This window comes from Mauremys mutica, chromosome 4, assembly GCF_020497125.1.
Source record: "Mauremys mutica isolate MM-2020 ecotype Southern chromosome 4, ASM2049712v1, whole genome shotgun sequence".
Taxonomy (NCBI): Eukaryota; Metazoa; Chordata; order Testudines; family Geoemydidae; genus Mauremys; species Mauremys mutica.
Window position 1 is genome coordinate 28,819,561 of NC_059075.1, and position 23,554 is coordinate 28,843,114.

Consider the following 23,554-nt stretch of genomic DNA (forward strand, 5'->3'; position numbering starts at 1 on the left):
TAAAAAAAATCAATTTAACTTTCATAATTTTTTCTTGTCACACTTCTTTACTGAAGATATTTATATTTAAACTGAAGATAGGCTGAATCAATACTTCAGATCTCAAACTTCCCCTCACTCCTCCTCTCTGGGTTTTTTTTAAATGTGTGTCCAAATTTTACAACTGATCCCTCTCTACAAAATACTATCAGCTGTTTGAGTTATGATGAGGTGGAAAAAATATTTAACCAGCTGCACTAAGTTTTCCCACCCCTACATAAACAATCATTTAAAAAGAGCTAAACTTCAAAGGTGGTGTGTAAATAATCCTCATCTACATTTATACCCCATCACGTACAAATGTAATTAATTAAATTATGAATGACTGGAAATCTCATTCTGAGAACATATGAGAGCATTCACATAAGTACAGAAGAGGTCGGCACACGTTCTGTAATTGTTATAATCCATATGTTTGTTCGCTTTAGATGGATATGCCTTGTAGACAGCATCTCTGAAACTACAAATTATTGAATCAGAAAGACTTTGCTATCAATATACATAGCCTATAAACTGACCTGCCCTACAGACACCACCAGAGTGTTTCTCCAGCAAGTGGCTGCCTACACATTCATTAATCAGAATGCATAAGATATCGACAGCTGGCAAAGTAGGCAACCTGAACCCTTCTTCCCTGCTACTTCTCCAGACCCCTTATTCTACTCTTACCCTCAACCCTATTTCTTTATGGTTGGCATCATTAGATCAAACATTCAACTCAAGTTCAGGCTTTGCACCAACTCTTCACTGCTCAGGACAAAGCATTATTTGGTCCAAGCCTCTCAGTTGAGATTGTGATAGCTGACTAAGGGGTTTAGTCACACAATCCCCACTGAAGTTAATGGGAGCTGTGTAACTACATTCCTGGTGGGCATTGAGAATCTCAGTCCAGTGCTATGTGTCTGTGACATCTTTGGAGTAAATACTCCTGGGAGAATTCCATGCCAAAAATTAAAAAACTCTGTGCATCATATTTTAAAATTTTGCACATTTTATCAAAATAACACTATATAATCACGCCAGTTTCTTTATTTTGGTAATGTATTTCAAAATATCTGTCAGCAAGTATATCTGTAATAATACAGACACACACAAAAATTCCCCCAGGAATAGAGAGTTAAAGAAACCTCATATGACAACTTAGTTCCTGCTTCTCCACACCCTTCCCCTCCCCTCCAGCCAGGGGGGAAACACTCACACCTCCTTCCTTTCCCCCCAGCGCCCAGCCATGCCCCCCCCAGCCCAGACACTCAGACTGCCTCCCCCTCAGAGGCCAGCTGCATGGCCCCCCTGCCCCAGACACTCACAGATCCTACCCTCCTAGACCCTAAAGGAGAAACAGCCTGATGCTGGATCCTGGGCTTGCACAGAGTTTCCTGCACACCCCCACCTCCTTCCTTCAGGGGGTGCTGGGAACTGCAACTGCTGGGAAGCCTCCAGTTCCCTCCCTCTCCTCTGTCTTCTTCTATTTGCGAGCTGGGCTCTCCCTGGCCCAGCAGCCCCTAGTGGCAACCAACATCTCTGCAGCCCATTTCTGGGCCACCTTCAACCCCCTTTTGCAGAACAAACTAACTCTTACCACCCGCTCCACTTCCTTGCCACCTCCTACCATACACGTTATGCCTGATGCTTCCCAGTCTGCACCACCGTGTGTTTAGCTCAGACCGGCCGCCTCCCTTCCCCAGACCTGCAGGTGAGCTCTGGGCAGAGCAGACGCCTGTACCTGCCCCCAGCTGAAGCTGGCCCAGTCTCTCCCCTGGCCCAGCTCCCCCCAGCCCGGCCCAGACACCCCCGCAGCCCCTCCCGGAGCGGCGCCGCTGCAGCTACTGCGGAGCCTGGGGAGGCGGCAAAGCCCCCACCCCCCGCTTTGAACCGGGGCGGGCGCAGGGCAGTGACGTCACGGCTGCCATGGCCGCGCCCGGCTGTGTCCCCACGTGGTAGAACGCGACGGGCCCCCGCGGCGGAGAGCGGCAGCAGGCGGTGACGGTGAGCGCCCGGCCGGGGGGGTCGCGGGAGGCAGCCGGGGCGAGGCTCAGGACACGGCCGGTGGCAGCCGCTCCTGCTCCGACCCGCCTGCGGCGCCCCGAGGGCGGGGACAAGGGAGCGGGCCCCGAAGCCTGAGGGAGACTCGGGCGGGAGGGTGTCCGGCCTGGCGGGGGCCGCAGGGGAAGCCCGGACCGGCCCAGCCCGGCCGGCGGGTGTCAAGGGCAGCCCTGCTCCCTTCCCGGCGGCCGGGCTCGCGGGCACTGTCGGGCTCGCGCCGCGAGGAGGCCGTTCGTCCCTCCCCCTTCTGGGTCTGCTCGCGTTCGGCTTCTGCTGAGGGGCCCGTCTCGTGGGCCCAGCCCCAACCCCCGGGCGGGGAGACCCACCGCTCGCACTCAGGCGGGGCGCTGAGTTGCTGCTGTCCGGCGCCCCTGAGACGCCTCCCTAAGTAGCGACTTCTCCCTGGCGGCAGATCAGCGCGTGGGCCAGGCCTGGGAGCGTGCAACGCTGTCCTGGTTCTCCGAGGCGTCCTTGTGGCACCTTAGAAACTAACAAAAAGTTATTTGGCCATAAGCTTTTGAGGGCTAGAGCCCACTTCATCAGAGGCATGGAGTGGAAAATACAGGAGCCGGTATAAATACAGGAAAAGGTGTGATTTGCTAGGCTCTAAGCTGCCACAAGGACTGGTTGGTTTTGCTGATACAGGCTAACACAGCTACCATCCTGAAACCTGTCCTGTTTTTGTCTACAGCCAAGCTTTCCACCTGTACAGTGATGTGGCAGTGGACACAGTTAAAGGGGTACAACCCCATAGTGTGAACACATTTATATGGGGGCATCCACACCAGGGGCTGTGGCACTTCCTAAGATGATATAGTTTTGAGAATCACTGACTTTTGTACTGGTGACCCCTTTCACATAGCTAGCCTCTGACTATGACCCCCCAATAAATTAAAAACACTTTGCTGGAGTCACAGCAGGAGGCAAAGCAGGGTTTGGGGTGGAGGTTGACAGCTCGCGACCCCTCAGGTAATAACCTCGTGACCCTCTGAGGGGTCCCAACCCCCAGTTTGAGACCCTCAATATAGTTAAAGCAGGACAAAGGCCGTGCTCAGATCAGCCCTGTGGGAAGATGCCAACAGCAGTTGGCTGCCTCTAATTCTTCCCAGTGCTTCCTTCCACCTGCCAGCTTCCCAGATCTTTATGCCTTTCTATCCCCTAAATAAAAGCAGTACCCAGTGACTTTTCACATTCCAAAGCCATTCTTCATCAGGGCTGCCCAGAGGGGGGCGGCAAGAGGGGCAATTTGCCCCGAGCCCCACAGGGGCCCCCACCAGAGTTTTTCGGGGCCCCTGGAGCGGGGTCCTTCACTCGCTCCGGGGGGCCCAGAAAACTCTTGCGAGGCCGGGCGCAGGAGCTTCTTCTGTTCCCGGTCTTCGCCGGCAGGGGGTCCTTCCGCTCCCAGGCGAGACCCACCGCCGAAGACCGAGCTGAACTTCGGCGGTGGGTCTCGCCTGGGAGCGGAAGGACCCCCTTCCTTCAGCTCGGTCTTCGGTGGTAATTTGGTGGCGGGGGGCCCTTCCGTTCTGGGACCCGCCGCCGAAGTGCCCCGCAGACCCGCGGCGGGGGCCCGCCCCCACCGCAGAATTACCGCCGAAGACCGGGCTGCACTTCGGCGGCGGGTCCCGCTTCGGCGGTAATTCGGCAGCGGGGGGGCCTGCCACGGGTCTTCGGGGCACTTCGGCGGCGGGTCCCGGAACGGAAGGTCCCCCTGCCGCCGAAGACCCTGGGCCCCTGGAATCCTCTGGGCGGCCCTGTTCTTCATCACCTCAGTGATCTAACCCCCATACTGTATAGTTGAACTTAGCATTTAACTGGTATGTACTTTCTAATAATATAATGGAGCAGTAGTTGCCCTCCAGGTCAAGAAGTTGAGGGTCAAACTTTCAAAACCAGCAATACAACTTAAGCACATACACAAGGGGAAACTGCTCACATAAGTACTTATTTTGTAGTGTGCATGGGGTGGTTTCTGAGGGCTGGAGAAGGGAAGGAATCCTCCACAAATTATGCAGCTCCCATTTCAATAACTAGATTCAGTTGCCCTGTGCTCAGAATACCCCCCACCCATCTTGCTAAAGGAAAGGCAGCTCCTCAGAGGAACTGGAAGGGAGGGGTACAGGATTCTCTCTTTAAAGTAGAGCACAGTGTCCTGCCCATTATGCCATTTTAGTAAGATAATCACTTTATCTCAAGGAGACATAAAAAATTCAAATGGTTAACTGTGGTCATATCTGAGCCTACCGCAAATGAACAGCATTCTGGTAAAAAGGGATGTTCTCTATGAAACAGCAGTAGAGGAACCCCAGTATCAGGCTGCAGCCTATTTTCCATTTTGTGTGACTCTCAGAAGAGTTTTCAACACTAAATTCTAAAAATGTCAGATTAATAAAAAGAAGCACAATAGAAGCTGGTTTGAGAGTCTGGCATCGGGGCTTTGATATTGCTTAGGTGTCTCATCCATTTTTGAACAGGAGCCTGACAATTTTAAACAGACCTGTCATTTCAAATGCAATTTAGGTAATTAAAATTCTTTTGTCAAATAGTTGTGTGAGGTTAGAGTTGCAAGTTTTTAAAACTGCAGAAAAAAACCCAGTCCTAATCCAGCACCATGAAAGTCAGTCAATAAGGCTAATAGGCTAGAATCCTGAGACAAACTGCAGTTATCTGCAACAGACAGCCTATCAGATTTACACAAATGCACTCCAGTGTTCATGAGTATGTTAACTTGACTGTCACTGTTTTGTTCTGGTGGCTTACAATGGTTTATTTTCCAATATTTTTAGATAATCATGAAGACAAAAAAAGGAAATAAGTTTAAGACTTCCTTTAAATTGAAACAAAAGGGTATCAAAGTAGTAGGAACATGGAAACCCATAGAAATTGACCCAAATCTGTTTGCTGAAGAGCAGCTTGGAGATTTAGTGTGTTTTGAGGAGCTTACAGATTATAAATTGGTGAATTCCTCCAAAGTTGGAAAAGAAAAAGGAAAGAAGAGAAAATCTGATAGCGTTTCTGAAGCGGGGGAAGAAGATTCTACCATCCAGGAAAAAAGGAGAAAGAAACACAAAGAGCTGGGAACCAGAGCAAGTAAAAATTATAAGCTTAAAGTGGAGCAAGATGTAATTGATCAAGAGGACAAGCCTAAAGACACCACCAAGTTGTTTGGTTATGAGGAAGATGAATGTGAATCAGGAGGCACCACAACCACAGAAAAAAATTTGAAGAAAAAGAAAAAAAAAAAGGGGAAAAAGAAAGTGTTTCCACCTGAGAGAGCTCCTCTACCAGCAAAGTCTTCTAAAAAGGTTAAAAATTGGACTACGGGAGTTCTGTCTGCCTCATCTGATCAAAAAGCAGATGTGTCTGCATGGAAAGACCTCTTCGTTCCTAAGCCGGTTCTGCAGGCTTTGAGCTATCTAGGATTTAGTGCTCCAACTCCTATTCAAGCATTAGCCCTGCCTTCTGCAATCAGAGATAATATGGATGTTCTTGGTGCTGCAGAAACAGGTACAGATCCATGCCGTTAGCACACTGTATCTCCCATTCTCCCTTTTAAAACATGCAATGTATTGTCATAATTGTAGTAACAGCGTGAAGAGCATATAAGCTTCAGCACATCCAATGGGTGTGTTTACTATGCATAGTTATGATGTAGAACAGATTAAATGTAGTGCATTTGTGTCACATACTATGCCTATTCACAAGTACTACATGCAAAGCTTTAAATCCTCCACTTCTTCCCCATCCATGCTTATCAACAAGTCTTATTTTGAATTATTCTTAAAGAGTAAGCCATAATTACACACTCAGACAATCCAATTGAAACCAATGGGGTTGCAAAGGTGTAAACGAGAGCAGAATTTGTTCCTGAAGAACACTGTCTTTGCCGTAGCAAAACAGCCAGTAGTACTTCCAGTCCAGTTATTCCATTCCCAATGTTGACCTATATATGTTGGTATATATTGGGTCTGGTGTATTGTGCATGGAGCAGGAATTCGCTTGCCTCTGAAGCATCTAGTATGCTAAGGTTGGGCCTCAGGGAAGAAAGGGATTGATGAGACACTGATCTGTTTCCCTTACTGGCAGCAGCATAAAGGGAACTAGTAGGGATTGGATAGCCAGGTATATCCACAGGGAGATCAGCTATGGGGAGTTCTGGGGCACAGAATTATCAGACACAAAAATGAACATGACTTGTTAGAGAAGAGTCAATATGTTTTTTGTAAAGGGAAATCATGCCTCACCAGTCTACTAGGATACTTTGAGGCAGTCAACAAGCCTGTGGACAAGGGGGATCCAGTGGATATAGTGTACTTAGATTTTCAAAAAGCCTTTGACAAGGTCCCTCACCAAAGGCCCTTAAGCAAAGTCAGCTGTCATGGGATAAGACGGAAGGTCCTCTCCAGGATCAGTAATTGGTTAAAAGATAGGAAACAAAGGGTAGGAATAAGTGGTCAATTTTCAGAATGGAGAGAGGTAAATAGTGGTGTCCCCCAGGGGTCTATACTGGGTCCAGTCCTATTCAACATATTCTTAAATGATCTGGATAAAGGTTAAACAGTGAGGTGGCAAAATTTGCAGATGATACAAAACTACTCAAGATAGTTAAATGCCAGGCAGACTGCAAAGAGCTACAAAAGGATCTCTCAAAACTGAGCAACAAAATGGCAGATGAAATTCAATGTTGATAAATGCAAAGTAATGCACCTTGGAAAACATAATCCCAACTATACATATAAAATGTTGGGGTCTAAATTAGCTGTTACCACTCAAGAAAGAAATCTTGGAGTCATTGCTCCAAGTTTCAGGATAGTTCTCTGAAAACATCCACTCAATGTGCAGTGGCAGTCAAAAAAGCTAATAGAATGTTGATTAATCATTAGGAAAGGTATAGATAATAAGACCGAGAATATCATATTACCTGTATAAAAATCCATGGTACACCCACATCTTGAATACAGCATGCAGAGGTGGTCACCCCATCTCAAAAAAGATATATTGGAATTGGAAAAGGTACAGAAAAAGAGCAACCAAAATTATTAGGGGTATAGAACAGCTTCCATATGAGTAGAGTTTAATAAGACTGGGACTTTTCAGCTTGGAAAAGAGGCGACTAAAGGGGGATATGATAGAGGTCTGTAAAATCATGACTGGTGTGGAGAAAGTAAATAAGGAAGTGTTATTTACTCCTCATAACACAGGAACTAGGGGTCACCAAATGAAATTAATAGGCAGCAGGTTTAAAACAAATAAAAGGAAGTATTTCTTCACACAACACACAGTCAACCTGTGGAACTCTTTGCCAGAGGATGTTGTGAAGGCCAAGACTATAACAGGGTTCAAAAAAAAAAAGGTTGTTTTAATGGGGTCACTAGGGCTGGCAGTAGACTCGCCGGGGCCCAGGGCAGAAAGTTGAAGCCAGAGCCCCGCCATCCAGGGCTGAAGCAGAAGGCTGAGGGCTGCAGCTCTGGACAGTGGGGCTGAAGCCAAAGCCCAAGCAACTTAGATTTCCGGGGCCCCCTGTGGCTTGGGGCCCCAGGCGGTTGCCCTGCTTGCTAGCTCTGGCCCTGATTCTAGATTCTAAAATCTAGAGTAACACAGGGAACTGGGGTCCTTTAATAATTTTTGTTGTCATAAGGGGGTTGCAGTCTCTAAACTACCACTCACCACTAGTAACCTACTACAGGAATATGATGCTAACCCACTAGTCCCAGGATGTTTCCTTAGGAGAAAAGGGAAATTTACAAGGACCTAACTGTAAATTTCACTTTGCTGCTGGCACATAGAAGGGGAGATGAATCACAAAAAGATATGAGAAAGATTGGCCACACAAAGCAGGAAAGGGAGGGGGGTAAATCAGACAGTGACTAGATAATATATATTAATTGGGTCCAGATGAACAGTTTTGTTTAATCTCTTTGGTCCCCTAAAGAGATTCAGTGTTTGACCAAAGCATCCCCTAGATGACCTTTACATATCAGATACTATTAAGGTTTTCTGCCCCAGGCTATAAATGACTCTACAGTGGACCCCTGAAATTACATTTAATGGAGCACTTTTCCATCTTTCCTCTTTAGTTTGTGCTCTGTGTTAAGTCAAGTGATTGGTCTTTTTATTACAAAAAGTGAAATAAGGGTTACACTTAGTTTCTCAGTTAATAAGCAAAATCATGTAATGAAAAAAATATAAATTAATCCTTTAAATAGCTTTCAGTTTGTCCTTGGCCTCATTTGCTATTCCCTTATTTGGAGAACATTGATCAGAACAGTCAATTAGGGCATGGTATTCTCCTTTAGGGTATACAGTTCTTGGCTGCTATTGCAATTTTTTAAAACTACTTTCCTAGCAAATGTATATTTTTGCCTGCCCATCTGGGGCTTGGAAAAATACCTGCTCCATCCAGAAAGTATCTACTTGAGGTCACTATTATAGGCATTTAAAGCAAGGTGCTGTGGCTTGGCTTCTAATTTCATAGAATCAGAAATGTGCACTTATACCATAGAAATAAATAAGAGTAATTTTTTATTTACTTAAGTAACTGCAGTTGGCTGCTGCTGCTTTGCAAACAGTTGTAATGCTTGTGTTTCTGTCTTGTTGTTTGGTGTTTTTAGGAAGTGGGAAAACACTCGCGTTTGCAATTCCAATGATCCACTCTGTGCTACAGTGGCAAGAATCAAAAAGCAGAAGTGACAATGCCACTGAAGAGCCTTTCTGTGATGATGAAGACAAACCAGGATGGGAAAGTGATAATGAAACAAACCCTAAGCACCTAAACCCTAAGCAAGATGAAGATAGTGGGGGTGATGATGATGTAGATGAATCTTGCACAATAGGTTGTGCGAAGGTGCTGGAAAATGTAGAATTTGATTTTGGTGCCAACAAACGTGCTGCTGACTTGAATAAAAACAGGCCTCTTTTAGGGCTGGTGCTGACTCCCACAAGGGAACTAGCTGTACAAGTAAAACATCATATTGATGCCGTGGCCAAATTTACAGGTAGGAGAGACAGAGGCAAGAGAGCTGGGGTCTGTTCCTGCCTTTGCTGCTGACTGTGTGTGCCTCAGTTTCCTCTTCATAAAATGGAGATAATTCTTTTTCTTGGAAGGGGTGTTAGGAAGCTTAATGCATGAATGTTTGAAATGTGATTTGAGATTCTTGGATGGGAAGCACTGTAGAAGTGCAAAGTTACCATTAATATGTTGCCTAAAACTGTGTACTATAACTTCCACCTACAAATGTTTACTATTACTGTTGACTTAGAAATACAAAATCTGCACTAAAATCAGTGGTCACATGGCCACAGATACCCAAGTACCACTTTCTGATGATGTGGGTTAAATATATCAAAGTGGAAATTACATAGATTTTTTAAGGCCTGAAGGAACCATTAGACCTAGTTTGACTCCTGTATAACACATACTGTAGATTTTCACCCAGTTACCCCCCACTTTGAACCCAATAATTTGTTTGACTAAAGCATATTATAAACCACCTCATCTCCTTTACATATTAGAAGCCCATGCAACTCTTATGTGAATGAGTTAAGACAGGGAGAATCAAGTAGCAAAAATTACCTCTCCTTCCTAATATTAGTGATTATGTATTCGTTAGAGTAATACTGCTATTCTTCAGGAATACATGCAGCATGGAGTCTTGGTTTTTTTTTTTTTTAATGTTCCTTTGGCCTCTTATACCTCTTGCTGTGTAACTGAAAGGAAGGCTAATTTTAACTCTTACCCTTAAAATACCACATCGATTTGTAGAAGTACAGTTCTGTTAAAAGCTAATGCAGCTTTGCACCCCAGTGAGAGACCGTTGCTATGTAGTCAGAGTAGACTGCGGGTTTTTAACAACCACTGTGTGCTACCACTGCAACAGCATTTGGAGGTAGGAAGGAAAATCCCTCCCAGTGTTGTCCTTCCCTGTCACCCTAAACTGACTTTGAGTAAATCTTCATATGCTTAGTCTGGCCACTTTTAGTTGACAACAATTTCCACTGGCTGGTTGCTAAAATGGGCAGTTCATAATCCAAGTGCAAGACATGCCTTCCTCAACTTTATTCATTGTGTGCAGACCTCCTGACAGTGTAAGGGACTGCTTACCCATTAGACGCATTAACATAGTATCTAATTCTGAGTGGAAGAACGTCAAAGCTTAGACCCTGAGGAAGAGTGGTGGGTTGCCTTCCTACGTGGGCATTCGGAACCTGAAGAAAACATGCATTAACTATCTAGTATATAAATAATCATTCCTGCTGTTTGAAGGCAAGTGCAATTCAAGAGGTATCGTTTTACTTTTGGCCTCTTTCTATAACCAGCCTTTCACTGTAATGCTCACCATATGCTAAATGTTGTACAGAGAAGAGGAAGAGACAGTTCCTGGCCAAATGAACTTACTGTCTAGATAAAGACTTCTTAAATGATTTCCCAAAGCTGCAGTATAGTATGGAATATATCCATTTTCCTTCCTAAAATGTGGAGAATATTTTCCTGTGGGAAGTAACTAAAGTAAACTAATCCTCCATGGTCTTTACATCATGCAATCTTGTATGTTCTAGGCATTAAAACGGCAATTCTGGTCGGTGGAATGGCTGCTCAGAAACAGGAACGAGTATTGAATCAGAAGCCAGAAATTGTAATTGCAACCCCAGGTCGTCTATGGGAGCTAATTAAAGAGAAACACCCACATCTCTCAAATCTCCGGCAGCTCAGGTAAAGGTGGCTTTTAGTCTAACTACTCAGAATTAATATCCTTGGGAAAGACTGTCTAGTATCACCGAACATGCTTAATTACTTACTGATTAACTAATGTTGACTGTGCAGGAGCACTTATGTCTTTGCTAGAAGATCTCATTAAAGTTTATATTCATTACATTGAGAATGGGGGATGTCAACTACATTACCAAAACTAATTGTTGCCTTTGAACCTTGACCTTTCAGAGAGGAACAGAAACGGCTGCTGTAATTACCTATGCATACCCTCCTTTATGTTTTACATGGGGAAAAGCAAGAAAGGTTCTTTTGAAGTGTATCAGATTTCTATTTATCTAAGGTGTGTTGTGAGCAAGACATGAGAAGTCAATCTTCCGCTCTACTCTGTGCTGGTTAAGCCTCAATTGGAATATTGTGTCCAGTTCTGGGCACCGCATTTCAAGAAAGATGTGGAGAAATTGGAGAGGGTACAGAGAAGAGCAACAAGAATGATTAAAGGTCTAGAGAACATGACCTATGAAGGAAGGCTGAAAGAATTGGGTTTGTTTAGTTTGGAAAAGAGAAGACTGAGAGGGGACATGATAGTTTTCAGGTATCTAAAAGAGTGTCATAAGGAGGAGGGAGAAAACTTGTTCATCTTAGCCTCTAAGGATAGAACAAGAAGCAATGGGCTTAAACTGCAGCAAGGGAGGTTTAGGTTGGACATTAGGAAAAAGTTCCTAACTGTCAGGGTGGTTAAACACTGGAATAAACTGCCTAGGGAGGTTGTGGAATCTCCATCTCTGGAGATATTTAAGAGTAGGTTAGATAAATGTCTATCAGGGATAGTCTAGACAGTATTTGGTCCTGCCATGAGGGCAGGGGACTGGACTCGATGACCTCTCGAGGTCCCTTCCAGCCCTAGAATCTATGAATAAAGCAACCACTGTGCTTCTATTACTGTACCTGTCTTGTGTCCAACAGGTGCCTTGTGATTGATGAAGCAGACCGAATGGTTGAAAGGGGACATTTCTTAGAACTCTCTCAGTTGCTGGAAATGTTAAATGATTCACAATATAACCCTCGACGTCAGACTTTTGTGTTTTCTGCCACGCTGACTTTGGTCCACCAGGCTCCCACAAGAGTTTTACAAAAGAAATATGCTAAAAAAATAGACCAAAAGACCAAACTGGAAATGCTAATGGAAAAAGTGGGAATAAGGGGCAAACCTAAAGTGATAGACTTAACAAGAAAAGAGACCACTGTAGAGACTCTGACAGAAACCAGGATCCACTGTGACATGGATGACAAAGACTATTACCTCTATTATTTTTTGCTTCAGTACCCAGGAAGAACCATGGTCTTTGCAAACAGTATAGACTGCATAAAACGCCTGAGTGCGCTCCTCACAATCCTGGATTGTAACCCCCTGCCTCTGCATGCAAACATGCACCAGAAGCAAAGGTTAAAAAACCTGGAAAGGTTTGCTGAGCGAGAGAAGTAAGTTGATTGATCTGTTGTGGGAAAACTGTGCATGAAAAGGAAAAACGGTTGACTACGGAAGGAGAGTGGGGGGGAGATGACAAATGGTTCAGGGGATTGGCTGTAGGACACAGCTCTTGACAACTTCTAGGTCACCAGTTCAAATCTAATCCAGGCTGGTAATAACGGAAAATTACCACCATCTGCTGGCTGTTCAGTGGCCTTTGTGATATGATGTGGTGGTCTCAGTTCATCTGGTGGTGCATAAGGGTCCATAACAACAAAATGCCTACACAGCTGGAATTGATTGGCACCCTGATTGACCAACTCAGGCAGAGAAGTCAAAGATTAAATTGCACATGAAGACGATGAGGCAGGAGCTGTGCGGGGAAACTCACATTGCTGTTGCCCAGACTGACCTATTCTGTGCACAAGTTGATGGCCTCTGTCTCCGGGGTTTGTAAATGAGCACCTTTCGCTAGTACAAAATTCACACTTGTGTGTGTATTTTTAATGAAACTTTTGATAAAACATCCCTTCTGCAGAACATCCTATCAATCCTATCCTTGGTTTATGACAGACCGAGCAGAGTTTAATAGATTGTTAAAGCCAAAAGGGACCATTAGATCATCTAGTCCAGCAGTAGGCAACCTATGGCACATGAAGGCAGCAGGCGAGCTGATTTTCAGTGGCACTCACTGCCCGGGTCCTGGCCACCGGTCCAGGGGGCTCTGCATTTTAATTTAAATTTAAATGAAGTTTCTTAAACATTTTAAAAACCTTACTTTACATACAACACTAGTTTAGTTATATATTATAGACTTATAGAAAGAGACCTTGTAAAAACGTTAAAATGTATTACTGGCACGCAAAACCTTAAATTAGAGTGAATAAATGAAGACTCAGCACATCACTTCTGAAAGGTTGACGACCCTTGATCTAGTCTCACCTGTATAGCAATGGTTAAGGAATTTCACCCAGCTACCCCTCTGTATTGAGCCCTGTAACTATAAGCTATGCAATGCATTGTCATAAACCAGCTTTTGTTAAAATCTTAGCCGGTTCCCACTGAGAATGCTTGTGAATGATTTTTCAGTTGTCTGTAGCGTTAAAAACAAAACCAAAACACAGTTATCACCAATCCTTACTGAGGTCCTAGCTGTTGTTATGGATTATTTACATGTGAAATAGCTTGCTTGACATCTGTTTGACATAATTGCATGAAAAAATCTAGTGGTCAGAATACAAAATATTGTATTTTCCCCCTACCCTCTTATAGTTCAGAACTGGCTAAATGCAATTTCCTCAAATGCAATTCAGTATAAAAATTTTCAGTCCAAAAGGAATTACGTTCAGAAAATTCAGTGTGTTTGAACACAGAGGTCTATAACAGAGGAATAGTTTTGCAACCTGCATTGCAGTGTTCATACCAGCAAAAGCTGTCATAGCCGTATCATGTGCCTTTTCTAAAGAATCAGCATTATTAGTAGTAAAATCATATTAAATTAATGAGACATTTAAACCTAGACTGGACAAAGCGCTGCAAAACATTTCATAGGGGGAGCAGACTTGCACTGCCAGGAAATTGGATTAGATGATCAAATAGGTCTTTTCACACTGACTTCAGTGAAATAGGAAGAGAATAAAAGAATAGCAAGGCACAATTTTGCTAGGATTGAAGTTAATGACAGCTTTGCCATTGACCTCATTGGGAGTAGTATCTGGTCCACAGTCTGTAACAAGGACATTATTTCTTTTCCTTTCAATATTTCACATTTCATGATTGCCCTAGATCAGGTGTTTAGGTGTCAGTTTCTTGACTTCCAAATAGATGGCATATTGCTAGCAGATGTTATAAAATGAGGATGCTCTTCAAATTCTTTTGGAAAAATTCTGAGTCACTCACACTGTATGTTTACTGGCATCTGGTTTATATTACAGGTTTATGTTTAATGAATAGCATGTATCTCCACTTTCTCTGTTTCAGCTGTGTCCTTTTGACAACAGATGTTGCAGCTCGTGGTCTGGATATTCCTAACGTGCAGCATGTCATCCATTACCAGGTTATAAAAATCTTTTGAAGCTTCTATTGCCTGCTTTTGAACCAAGGTCTCATTGATCTAAAACCTGGCTACAATATAAAACAGTGCTTCTCAGTCCCTAGTAAAGAAGTATAGAAATTAAGGCTCAAGTATTTAATGCTTCTATAGCCCTCTGCATCTAAGGATCTCAAAATGCTTTACAAAGATAAATTATGCCCATTTCTAGAGTGACCATCAGTAGAGTCAGGGTGCAATTTACAGACAGTTTTGTGTACAAGAAGTTCTTCTCGCTTTTCCATTTACACTCTGAACTTAGGCATCAGGGTCCCACTCCAGAGGAGTCAGATGACCCCACCTCATAACATGTCTGAGGTCGTGTCATAGGTTTATTCCCCACTTTGAACTTTAGCGTTCACAAGATGGGGACCTGCATGGACTCCTCTAAACTAAAATCCTAGTTTAGATCTGGTAAAGCTGCCACCAACCAAAAATATAGTGTTTTGGTACACTTTCCATTCCTCCCAAACCTTCCCTGGGAACACAGATCCAAGCTCCTTGAATCTTAACACAAAGGGAAATAATCCATTCCCCCCTCCCCTTCCCCTGAAAATCCAAACAAGGGAAGAAATCAATCAAGTTCTAAAAAGAAAAGATTTTATTAAAAGAAAGAAAGAAAGTACATTATCTCTGTAATACCAGGATGGAAAAAATTACAGGGTCTAACTTATAAAAATTGGAGAGACTTCCCCTCCCTCCTCCTCAGAATAATCCAAGTAACAGCAACAGAAATAAAGATATTTCTCCAGCAAACACACAATTGCAAATGTAGAAATTAAATTATAAGACTAATTCGCCTTTCTAATACTCACTATACTGAATAGAAGAAAATACTTCAGGAAACTTTGGAGAACTTGAAGAATATGTCTGGCCTCCTTTAAATCCAAGAGAGAACGAATTCAAACAAAGAACACAGACAAAGGCTTCCCTCCACAGAGATTTGAAATTATCTTGTCCCTTGATTGGTCCTCTGGTCAGGTGTTCATCAGGTTACTGAGCTTGTTAACCCTTAACTATCTGTTTATGACAGGTCGGGTATCATTTTTCCTTGCTCTGTGCATAGAGAAACAGGCTCAGGGAATGAGAGTGATTCACCAAAAGTCGCATAAGCCGTCAATGGCAGAGCTGGGTCTAGAACATGTCCCTGGAATCCCACCTCTGTGCCTTAATCACTTCCTTTCTTTGTTACCAACAAAGTTCATGTTATGAAAGCAATTTATCAGACACCTGCTTGTCATCTCTGGGTCCAAGTGTTGCAAGCATTTCCTTATCTTTCATATACACTCTTTTTGATTTATGGAAGCCCTTTAACCATTGAATTTTTGCAGGTTCCACGCACTTCTGAGATTTATGTGCACAGAAGCGGCAGAACAGCTCGAGCTACCAACGAAGGCCTTAGCTTGCTGTTGATTGGCCCTGATGATATGATAAATTTTAGGAAGATTTATAAGACATTGGAGAAAAATGAAGAGCTTCCATTCTTCCCAGTTGAAACAAAATGCATGTTTGCTATCAAGGTAAAAAAAAGATTATCAATACAAGTGATTGCTCATTATTATGTTTAATGAAACACCCTTCACATTTTATTAAGATTACAGAGCAGGGCTTTAGAGCTGTGCTCCAGCTCCAGGAAAAAACCTGCAGCACCACTGCTCCAGAGCTGCTCCAGCTCTGGGCTCCACTCCAAAGCCCTGTTACAGAGTAAGTCTGAGCTTCAAAAGGTGAGTTGAAAACAAAATGAATCAACTTTCATTTTCAATAGCAATGTGCTGAATGCTTCTATTAGCTAAGGAAGGCATCCTAATGCTAAGGAAGGCATTCAACACACAAACCATTTTTTTAAAATGTTCATTGTTTAATAATTCTTTGTAATTATGTATAATTTCTCATATATAGATCCTGAAATGCTTTACAGAGGTGAGCCTGTATCATTATCCCTCTTTTATGGATGGGGAAACTGAGGCAGCAGTAAATTAAGTGACTTATTCAAAATCCCACAGTGAGTTAGTAGCAGAATAGGAAATGGAACTTGGGCTTCTTGTATCCCAGTACTGTGGTCAATCTGCTAGACCACATCTATCCCTTTTAGGTCTCTCAACATCCAGCCCTTCCACATCTGAGGTCATCCTCTGCTGTGATATCCCAGTACAGACCAGCTGGCAAATGTTACATTTATCACTGATCCCTGCTAGAGACAGATAAATGCCATTTTTGAGCAGTTGTTTGTGTTACACAAAACTTTTGTTGTTGTTCAGTATCTTGAAGGGTGGAATAATAAATAATGGCAAGGTTTTGCAAAATAATAAAAAAAAGTAAGTCTTTCACCACACCTTTTGTCCCTAAGCATTGGTGGTTTCATACTCCATCAGGATTCTCTAGTAGCTGTGATGGTACAAGAATAATGCTTGTCTGTCACATTGGCGTGACAGTTGACCAGCAGTGGAGGGGCTGAACTTTGTACAACCCAAAAGAATGGGAGAAAAAGAAGCCATTTTTCAGTTAATGTGGTGAATGCCCCTCCTATCCTGGTATCTGGACTGGCATATACACAACTAGGGCTAGGCACATGGGCCAGCCCAACAGCTAGAGTAGTACTGCTCTCATGAGAGACCCAGGAACTTCCACGTATTACAGGCTACCTGCAGGTTGGGTTGCTAGATGCAGCCTTTTTAAGAGAGGAAGGAGAAAGCAGAATTGTTTCTCTGGGCTTTTTCTCCTTTAAAAAATGTCCAGAAAACATCAGTTCTCTCAAAAGCTCTCTGATTACTAGTGAGGCAAAACCATTCTTGTCTCAAGAGTTTCTCTTTGATGTGTGGCTTCTGAAATGAGTTTGCTTCTGCTTTTCTTTCCAGAGTAATACTTAGCGCTTATATAGTGCTTCACAATCTGTAACCTACAGACTGCTGGGTAGTAGGTATATCCACCATCTCTGTCTCCTCCACTCTTCCTCTTCTTTACCTGCATGGAATGTTTTTACTCATAAGTGCCAGTAGGCTTGAGTTGGAGTGCGTGCTATATTTCAAGCAATCATGGCCTCATCTAGTGTGCCTAACCTACCACTCACTACTGAGCATGATTGTTCTCATGATCGTGTATTTGAAGTGGCATGTTATGAAGTGAAAGCCACTGATGTTGATTACCAAAATGAATGTTTAAATGCTTGTTACATTATGGAAGTGGAGGCCAGCAGGAACTCTGTGTAGTTTGGGAGAGTTGCTCACCCCATATTAAATGTTATTCTGGTCCTGGTAACAGAGCTGGGACTGCCAGTATTGGTTCTCATCATCTCTCCCATCAATATCTTTCACCTTTGACTTGAGATGGCTTCCCTTGAATTTCTTATCTACAAGGGAGGCACTATAACCTATTGGATAGGGCACTGGACTGGGACTCAGGATACCAGGGTTCAATCCTCAGATCTGTTATTGGCCTGCTGGGTGATCTTGGGAATGTCATTTACCCCCCTATGCCTCATTTTCCCCATCTGTAAAATTGGGATAATGATACTGACCTTCTTTGGAAAAGCATTGGAATCTAAAGATGAAAAAAGAGCTAGGTACTGCCTGATTTTTATAAGCAATCCTAAACCTCTGGGCACAACAGAGACTTGATAGGACCCTAGCAAACCACTAATGATGGAGGGACAAGTAGAGGACTCAAGCAGTTGTATGGAAATGATAAAAAGCTATTTAAAGGTTCCTGTAATGAGCTGAGGACAAATGGTTGATTGCAGTTAATTAATGATTTCAAGCTTAATTTTGTTTCTGTGATTTCATAAGTGTTCTAGCCCCTGATCATCCAGCGGTGCTGTTTGATGCTGAGATACTGTAGCACAGGGGTCTCAAACATGGGTGCAGGGTCCTAGTGCCTGCCCTCCGCCAGTACTGGCAAGGCAGGCTTCCCTTACCCTGAGCCTCTCCAACCCCAAACCCTCAGCCCCAGCCAGAGCCCTCATTCCCCCCGCACCCTAATCCTCAGCCCCAGCCCTGAGCACCCCCACATCATGAACCCCTCATCCCCCTGCACCCTAATCCTCAGCCCCAGCCAGAGCCCTCATCCCCCCACACCCTAATCCTCTGCCCCAGCCCTGAGCGCCCCCACATCATGAACCCCTCATCCCCCCGCACCCTAATCCTCTGCCCCAGCCCTGAGCGCCCCCACATCATGAACCCCTCATCCACAGCCCTCACCCCACACTCCAAACCTCTTCCCTAGCCCTGAGCCCCCTCGCATCATGAACCCCTCATCCACAGCCCTCACCCCACAGCCCAACCCTCTTCCCTAGCCCTGAGCCCCCTCGCATCATGAACCCCTCATCCACAGCCCTCACCCCACAGCCCAACCCTCTTCCCTAGCCCTGAGCCCCCCGCATCATGAACCCCTCATCCACAGCCCTCACCTCACAGCCCAACCCTCTTCCCTAGCCCTGAGCCCCCTCGCATCATGAACCCCTCATCCACAGTCCTCACCCCACAGCCCAACCCTCTTCCCTAGCCCTGAGCCCCCTCGCATCATGAACCCCTCATCCACAGCCCTCACCCCACAGCCCAACCCTCTTCCCTAGCCCTGAGCCCCCTCCTGCATCATGTACCCCTCGCCCTCAGCCCCACAGCCCTCACCCCTGCACTCCCTCCTATCCCCAAACTCCGTCCCAAAGCCTGCACCCCCACCCCCTGCCGCAGCCTGGAGCCTGCATCGAGCACAGAGCCTGCATCCAGACCCCCTCCCCCACCCAAACTCCCTCCCAGAGCCTTAGGCAGTAAATCTAAGTGCGTGTTTTGTCCTTTGAGTGAGGTGCATTACTGAGTGTATATATTTATTAAAACTGCGCGCGCTTAGGGGAGGAGGTGGAGAAGAGACAGGGCAGGGGCGGGGCCTCATGGAAGGGGTGGATTGGGGGTGGGGCCAGGGGCAGCAAGGGGGCGTGTCAGTGATGCGGCCCTCGGGCCAATGCACTAGTCCTCATGCAGCCCTCGGGGTCATTTGAGTTTGAGACCCCTGCTGTAGCATCTAGCTATTCATTATAGTTGGAGTAGTTCAGTCAGCATGTCCTGCACACTGTACCATCTTTTGTGTAATCACTACTGTCTGCAAGCTGGGTTGGGAATCTTATTGTTCTGTTACATTTTATTCAATAACAGCAACAATTTTCCATCTATTCTTAGTTATGTAAGTTAATTGTAATATGTAAATACCTGGGTTGGGAATTAATGGCAAATGAACTTTTGATTTGCTCCTAACTTCTGAAGTGTCCCTATATTCATGGCCCCACCACTCCCTAAGATAGACTAGGAGTTAGTGTTCATTTGTGCATTACTTGAGAATTATGATTTTTGTTACCATAGTGCCTAGGAGTCTGAGTCATCTACCAGGCCCTCATTGTTCTAGACGTCATACAACCACCACCACATCTGTGACAGTGAATCAGTTGTAGGAGACAAAGCCTATTTCATGTATTTCTCTACTTGTTTTTGTCCTTGCCTTTGCAAGATTAGCACACTAACTGTGTTCCAACACATGCTGTCGAGTACTGATTCTACAGCCATCCCACATTCCTCTCTGACGTACTGCTGTGCTTTTGTTGCAGGAGCGGGTGAATTTAGCAAGGCAGATTGAAAAGGTGGAATATTACAACAGCCGGGCAAAACAGCACAATTCTTGGTTCCAGCAAGCTGCGGAGGCTCTTGAAATTGATCTTGATGATGATGTCCTTATAGGCAAGTAGAACTGCTTATAAGTATGCTTGGCTCACTGCCTCCCCCCCATCTCCCAAAGATACAACTCTCGGTCTAGCATATGTCCAACCATACTAGAAGAAATCTCTCAACCCTGAGGGGGGTGAAGGAGAGAGAGTGGGATGATACCACTTAAAACTGTATTAATACTAATCCTCACAGCCCCTCTGTAAGGTGGGTAGATTGGGTGAATGACTATTTCACAGATGGGAAGCTGAGGTAGAGAGATGTGACACTTCTGACACATCACTGACAGGGTCTGGGCTAAGAAGTCAGGAGCTCCTGCCAGCCAGCTTAGCCTAATTGAACATGCTGTCCCAGCAGGTCGTGCAGGAGTTTCATCTGTTCTATGACAGTGTGATGGCTTCTGTGACCCTGTATCCCCCCATGACTGTGTAGAATCTATTTCCTGCTCTTTCCTGTAATCAAGCAGCAGGATACAACTCTCCCTGTATATTGCATACAAGAGCACACCAGGACATGCCTGCATGTGGTGTGAATGGAGTGACCGGGGCCAAAGGCAGAATGCCTAGTCAAACCACTAAGAAGTGTAGTTATTCTACTATAATTAAGCTTAGTTAAAAATTGTGAGGTGGGTTTTGTTTTTTGTTTGTTTTTTTTTAAACACAGAATATAGGGTTTCCACAGAGAAAAAATCATGGAAAGTGCCTGCTTGCTGTGGAGAACTTCCACTTCATCAGAAAACCCAAACACAGAAAGCTTAATGGCTTTTGACTGAAAATTTTCCAATTTTTGATGGAAAGTTGAAATTTTCAGCAGGAAAAGTCCCATTTTGCTACCAGCTCTATTCACACAACTCTGTGCTGCTTTTGTCTTCCACCCCGCCCCCCCAAACACCTTAAAATTGAAACCTTAAATGCATATGTCTATTCTTGGATTTAATTTAAAAATCCCCATGGGGTGGTGGTTGATTTTGATTGATTTCTCCCCAGTCAATATGATGCACTGTCAGCAGAATATCTTGGGCTTAAACTGATATGTAGTGACACTCATGCTACTAGCTACATTTCTTAATTTTGTAGCATGTTCATTTATTTAAATGGAGGGTTTCTCCTGTCCTCTAAAGGGTGGATAGACATGACTAGCTACTTCCGTACTGTTGTGTGAATGAACACTAAGCAGCCCTGTATCCAGCCCATTTAGGACGTCTTAGATAATTAGTGCCCTACTCTATGTTTTGACAATCTGAAAACATTGAGGCTTGAACTAGGTTTCAGAATGCCATGTCTACCCGAAGTAGCTCATGACTTTCCAGTTAAGCATTTTGTAATCATCATCCTGACTCGTGGTAGTCAAGCATTTTAAAGTGTGAGCATTCCCTGGTGTTTCTTCCAGAGCTTGCACTAGATAAACTAACCTTGATCCCTTTTCTTAAATGAATTGCCATTTGTCCTCTGTAGACCAGATCATTTCCCTTATTAAATGGAAAGTCTGCTTAGTTAAATTTTACTCCATTGATCGTCTCTAATTCAGGCCTCTCACTGAATTACTAATCTAGGAGCCTTAGGTGATGGGCCTCCCTTACTGTAGTACTTGAGCACCTCATAATCTTTAATGTATTTCTGCCACAACACCCCTCAGATATGCAAAATGGGGATGATATGGAAGTGCTATGGGGCACATGGTAATTAAGTGACTTGCCTAAGGTCAGATAGGAAGTCTGTGGGAGAGCTGGGAACTGGACCCAGCACTCTCACGTCCTGGGCTAGCATCTTAACCACTTGGACCATCCTTCCTCCCATTATTCTGTTCATAGTTGGGCAGCCAATTGAAACTTAACCAGAATGCTGATTAGGAGTAGATAAAACAATTCAGAAGTCAAGATTCTCTCCTCAATGTCATTGGCTTGCTGGCACCCAAAATGGAGAGGAGGTGCGATAGTCCCCAAGCACAAATCCATGGAAAGCAGCATGCGAGTGGGGTGGTTAAGAGCCCTAAAAAGGGGGGGTGGAGGGGAGAGATTTGCATCTTTATGGCTGCTATGTTTAGAAATACAAAAGATTGTTTAAATGTCATAATAAAAGCCCTTATTCTGTCTTTGGTTCCTCCCCCCAAGGAGGACGATCGAATGAGCAAGAAGAGAGTCAGAAGCAAAAGATGCTGAAGGGAATGAAAAAACAGCTGAAACATTTGCTATCACAATCAGTATTTAAAGTCCTTCTGAAGACCAAATATCCAACACAATCTGGAAAACTACTACTCCCTCATTCACCGGTGAGCAATTCAGAATCAGCTCTGAGCACTGTATCAAAACAACAAGCAAAGAGGAGGAAGAAGAAAAAGAAAGAAATTACAGATGAATTAGATAAATGATCGGTAGCACCATGGGGTGTGGGAGAGAAGAGGGGCCATTTTTTCCTTAGAATGGAATTATATTAATGAGTGACTGCTTATACAGTGATGCAGAACAAAACACCTAGTACCATGTGGGTGGACATTCTAGACAAACAGCTCCTACATAGTGTTGATTGTACGGGCACGCTTTGGAAAATTAAGATAAATGGTATTGGTAACATGAGAACTGTAGCTAGTTAATGTCTTGACTGTCAAATCCTGTTTGTTGTATTCTTATTAACCTTTTCCTTTTAGCATGCTATTGAAAGATCAGCTTTGTAAGAAGTTTGACTCAGTCTTTACTTTCCTTATGAACAAAGTTATTGGGCTAAATTCATCCCAGGTGTAACACCATTGACTTCAATGAATTTGGACTTTTACATTTTAAAAGAGCAGGGAGAGACTAAGGAGGGTTCTTGCTGTGGAGCTCTACCTTTGCTAAAATAGACCTGCTGTGAAGTTTGACCTTTGCAAGTGCCAGTGCAGTGAAATAAGGAAAAAAAATGTATATAGCCATGTTGTCCATAAACCAGCAGCTCTGCTTAACAGAATCAATCCCAGATTTCCATCTCCTTGGAGCTTTTCTATGGAGATTTAATTTCTCAGTTCCCTCTGCTGGGTGTAATTTCACTAGTCTCTGTTGACGTGCTGTTTATAATGTGCTACAGAGTTGGAATGGCAGAGCGCTGGAACCAGTCTTGTAAGAATTCTAATCCAGATTTAGCTTTCTAAGGAAAAAATCTTCGCTACTCCTTGATTTGTTTATTGGTGTTCGATCAGCTTGAAGGTGTCTCAGCATCTGACCCTTGTTTTTGTGAAAACGAGAGCATGTCATGGAAGAAATGGGCACTGAAGTACACATCAATAAAACAAACTGTGCTTTTAATGACATTTTAACTTGATTATTGGAAATAATTGTTAAATATTAAGATCCTACATCACAAAGTGGGCTTCAATTAAATAACAAACTCCAAGAGCAGCTAACATTAATGCAGAGTTAAGATTGCTTGGTGGTACGTCTCCCCCTTGCAGAATGCAGCTGAGCAAAACCTCAAGCTTCTGACAACCCAGAAATGTCCAATCAACCTTAGCTCTGCCCTCTCCAGCAATGC

At 44.0% G+C, this 23,554-nt stretch overlaps 1 protein-coding gene across 1 annotated transcript; it reads left to right on the top strand.

Moving 5' to 3' along the window:
- The first annotated feature begins 1,927 nt into the window (after window positions 1–1,927).
- DDX24 (DEAD-box helicase 24) lies at window positions 1,928–23,333 on the top strand. Its single transcript, XM_045015280.1, has 9 exons — window positions 1,928–2,025; window positions 4,869–5,589; window positions 8,694–9,077; window positions 10,639–10,792; window positions 11,756–12,271; window positions 14,241–14,316; window positions 15,681–15,869; window positions 19,940–20,069; window positions 22,165–23,333. The coding sequence occupies exons 2-9, from the start codon at window positions 4,875–4,877 to the stop codon at window positions 22,419–22,421; spliced, it is 2,421 nt and encodes an 806-aa protein (XP_044871215.1). The 5' UTR covers window positions 1,928–2,025; window positions 4,869–4,874; the 3' UTR covers window positions 22,422–23,333.
- Window positions 23,334–23,554: the final 221 nt, after the last annotated feature.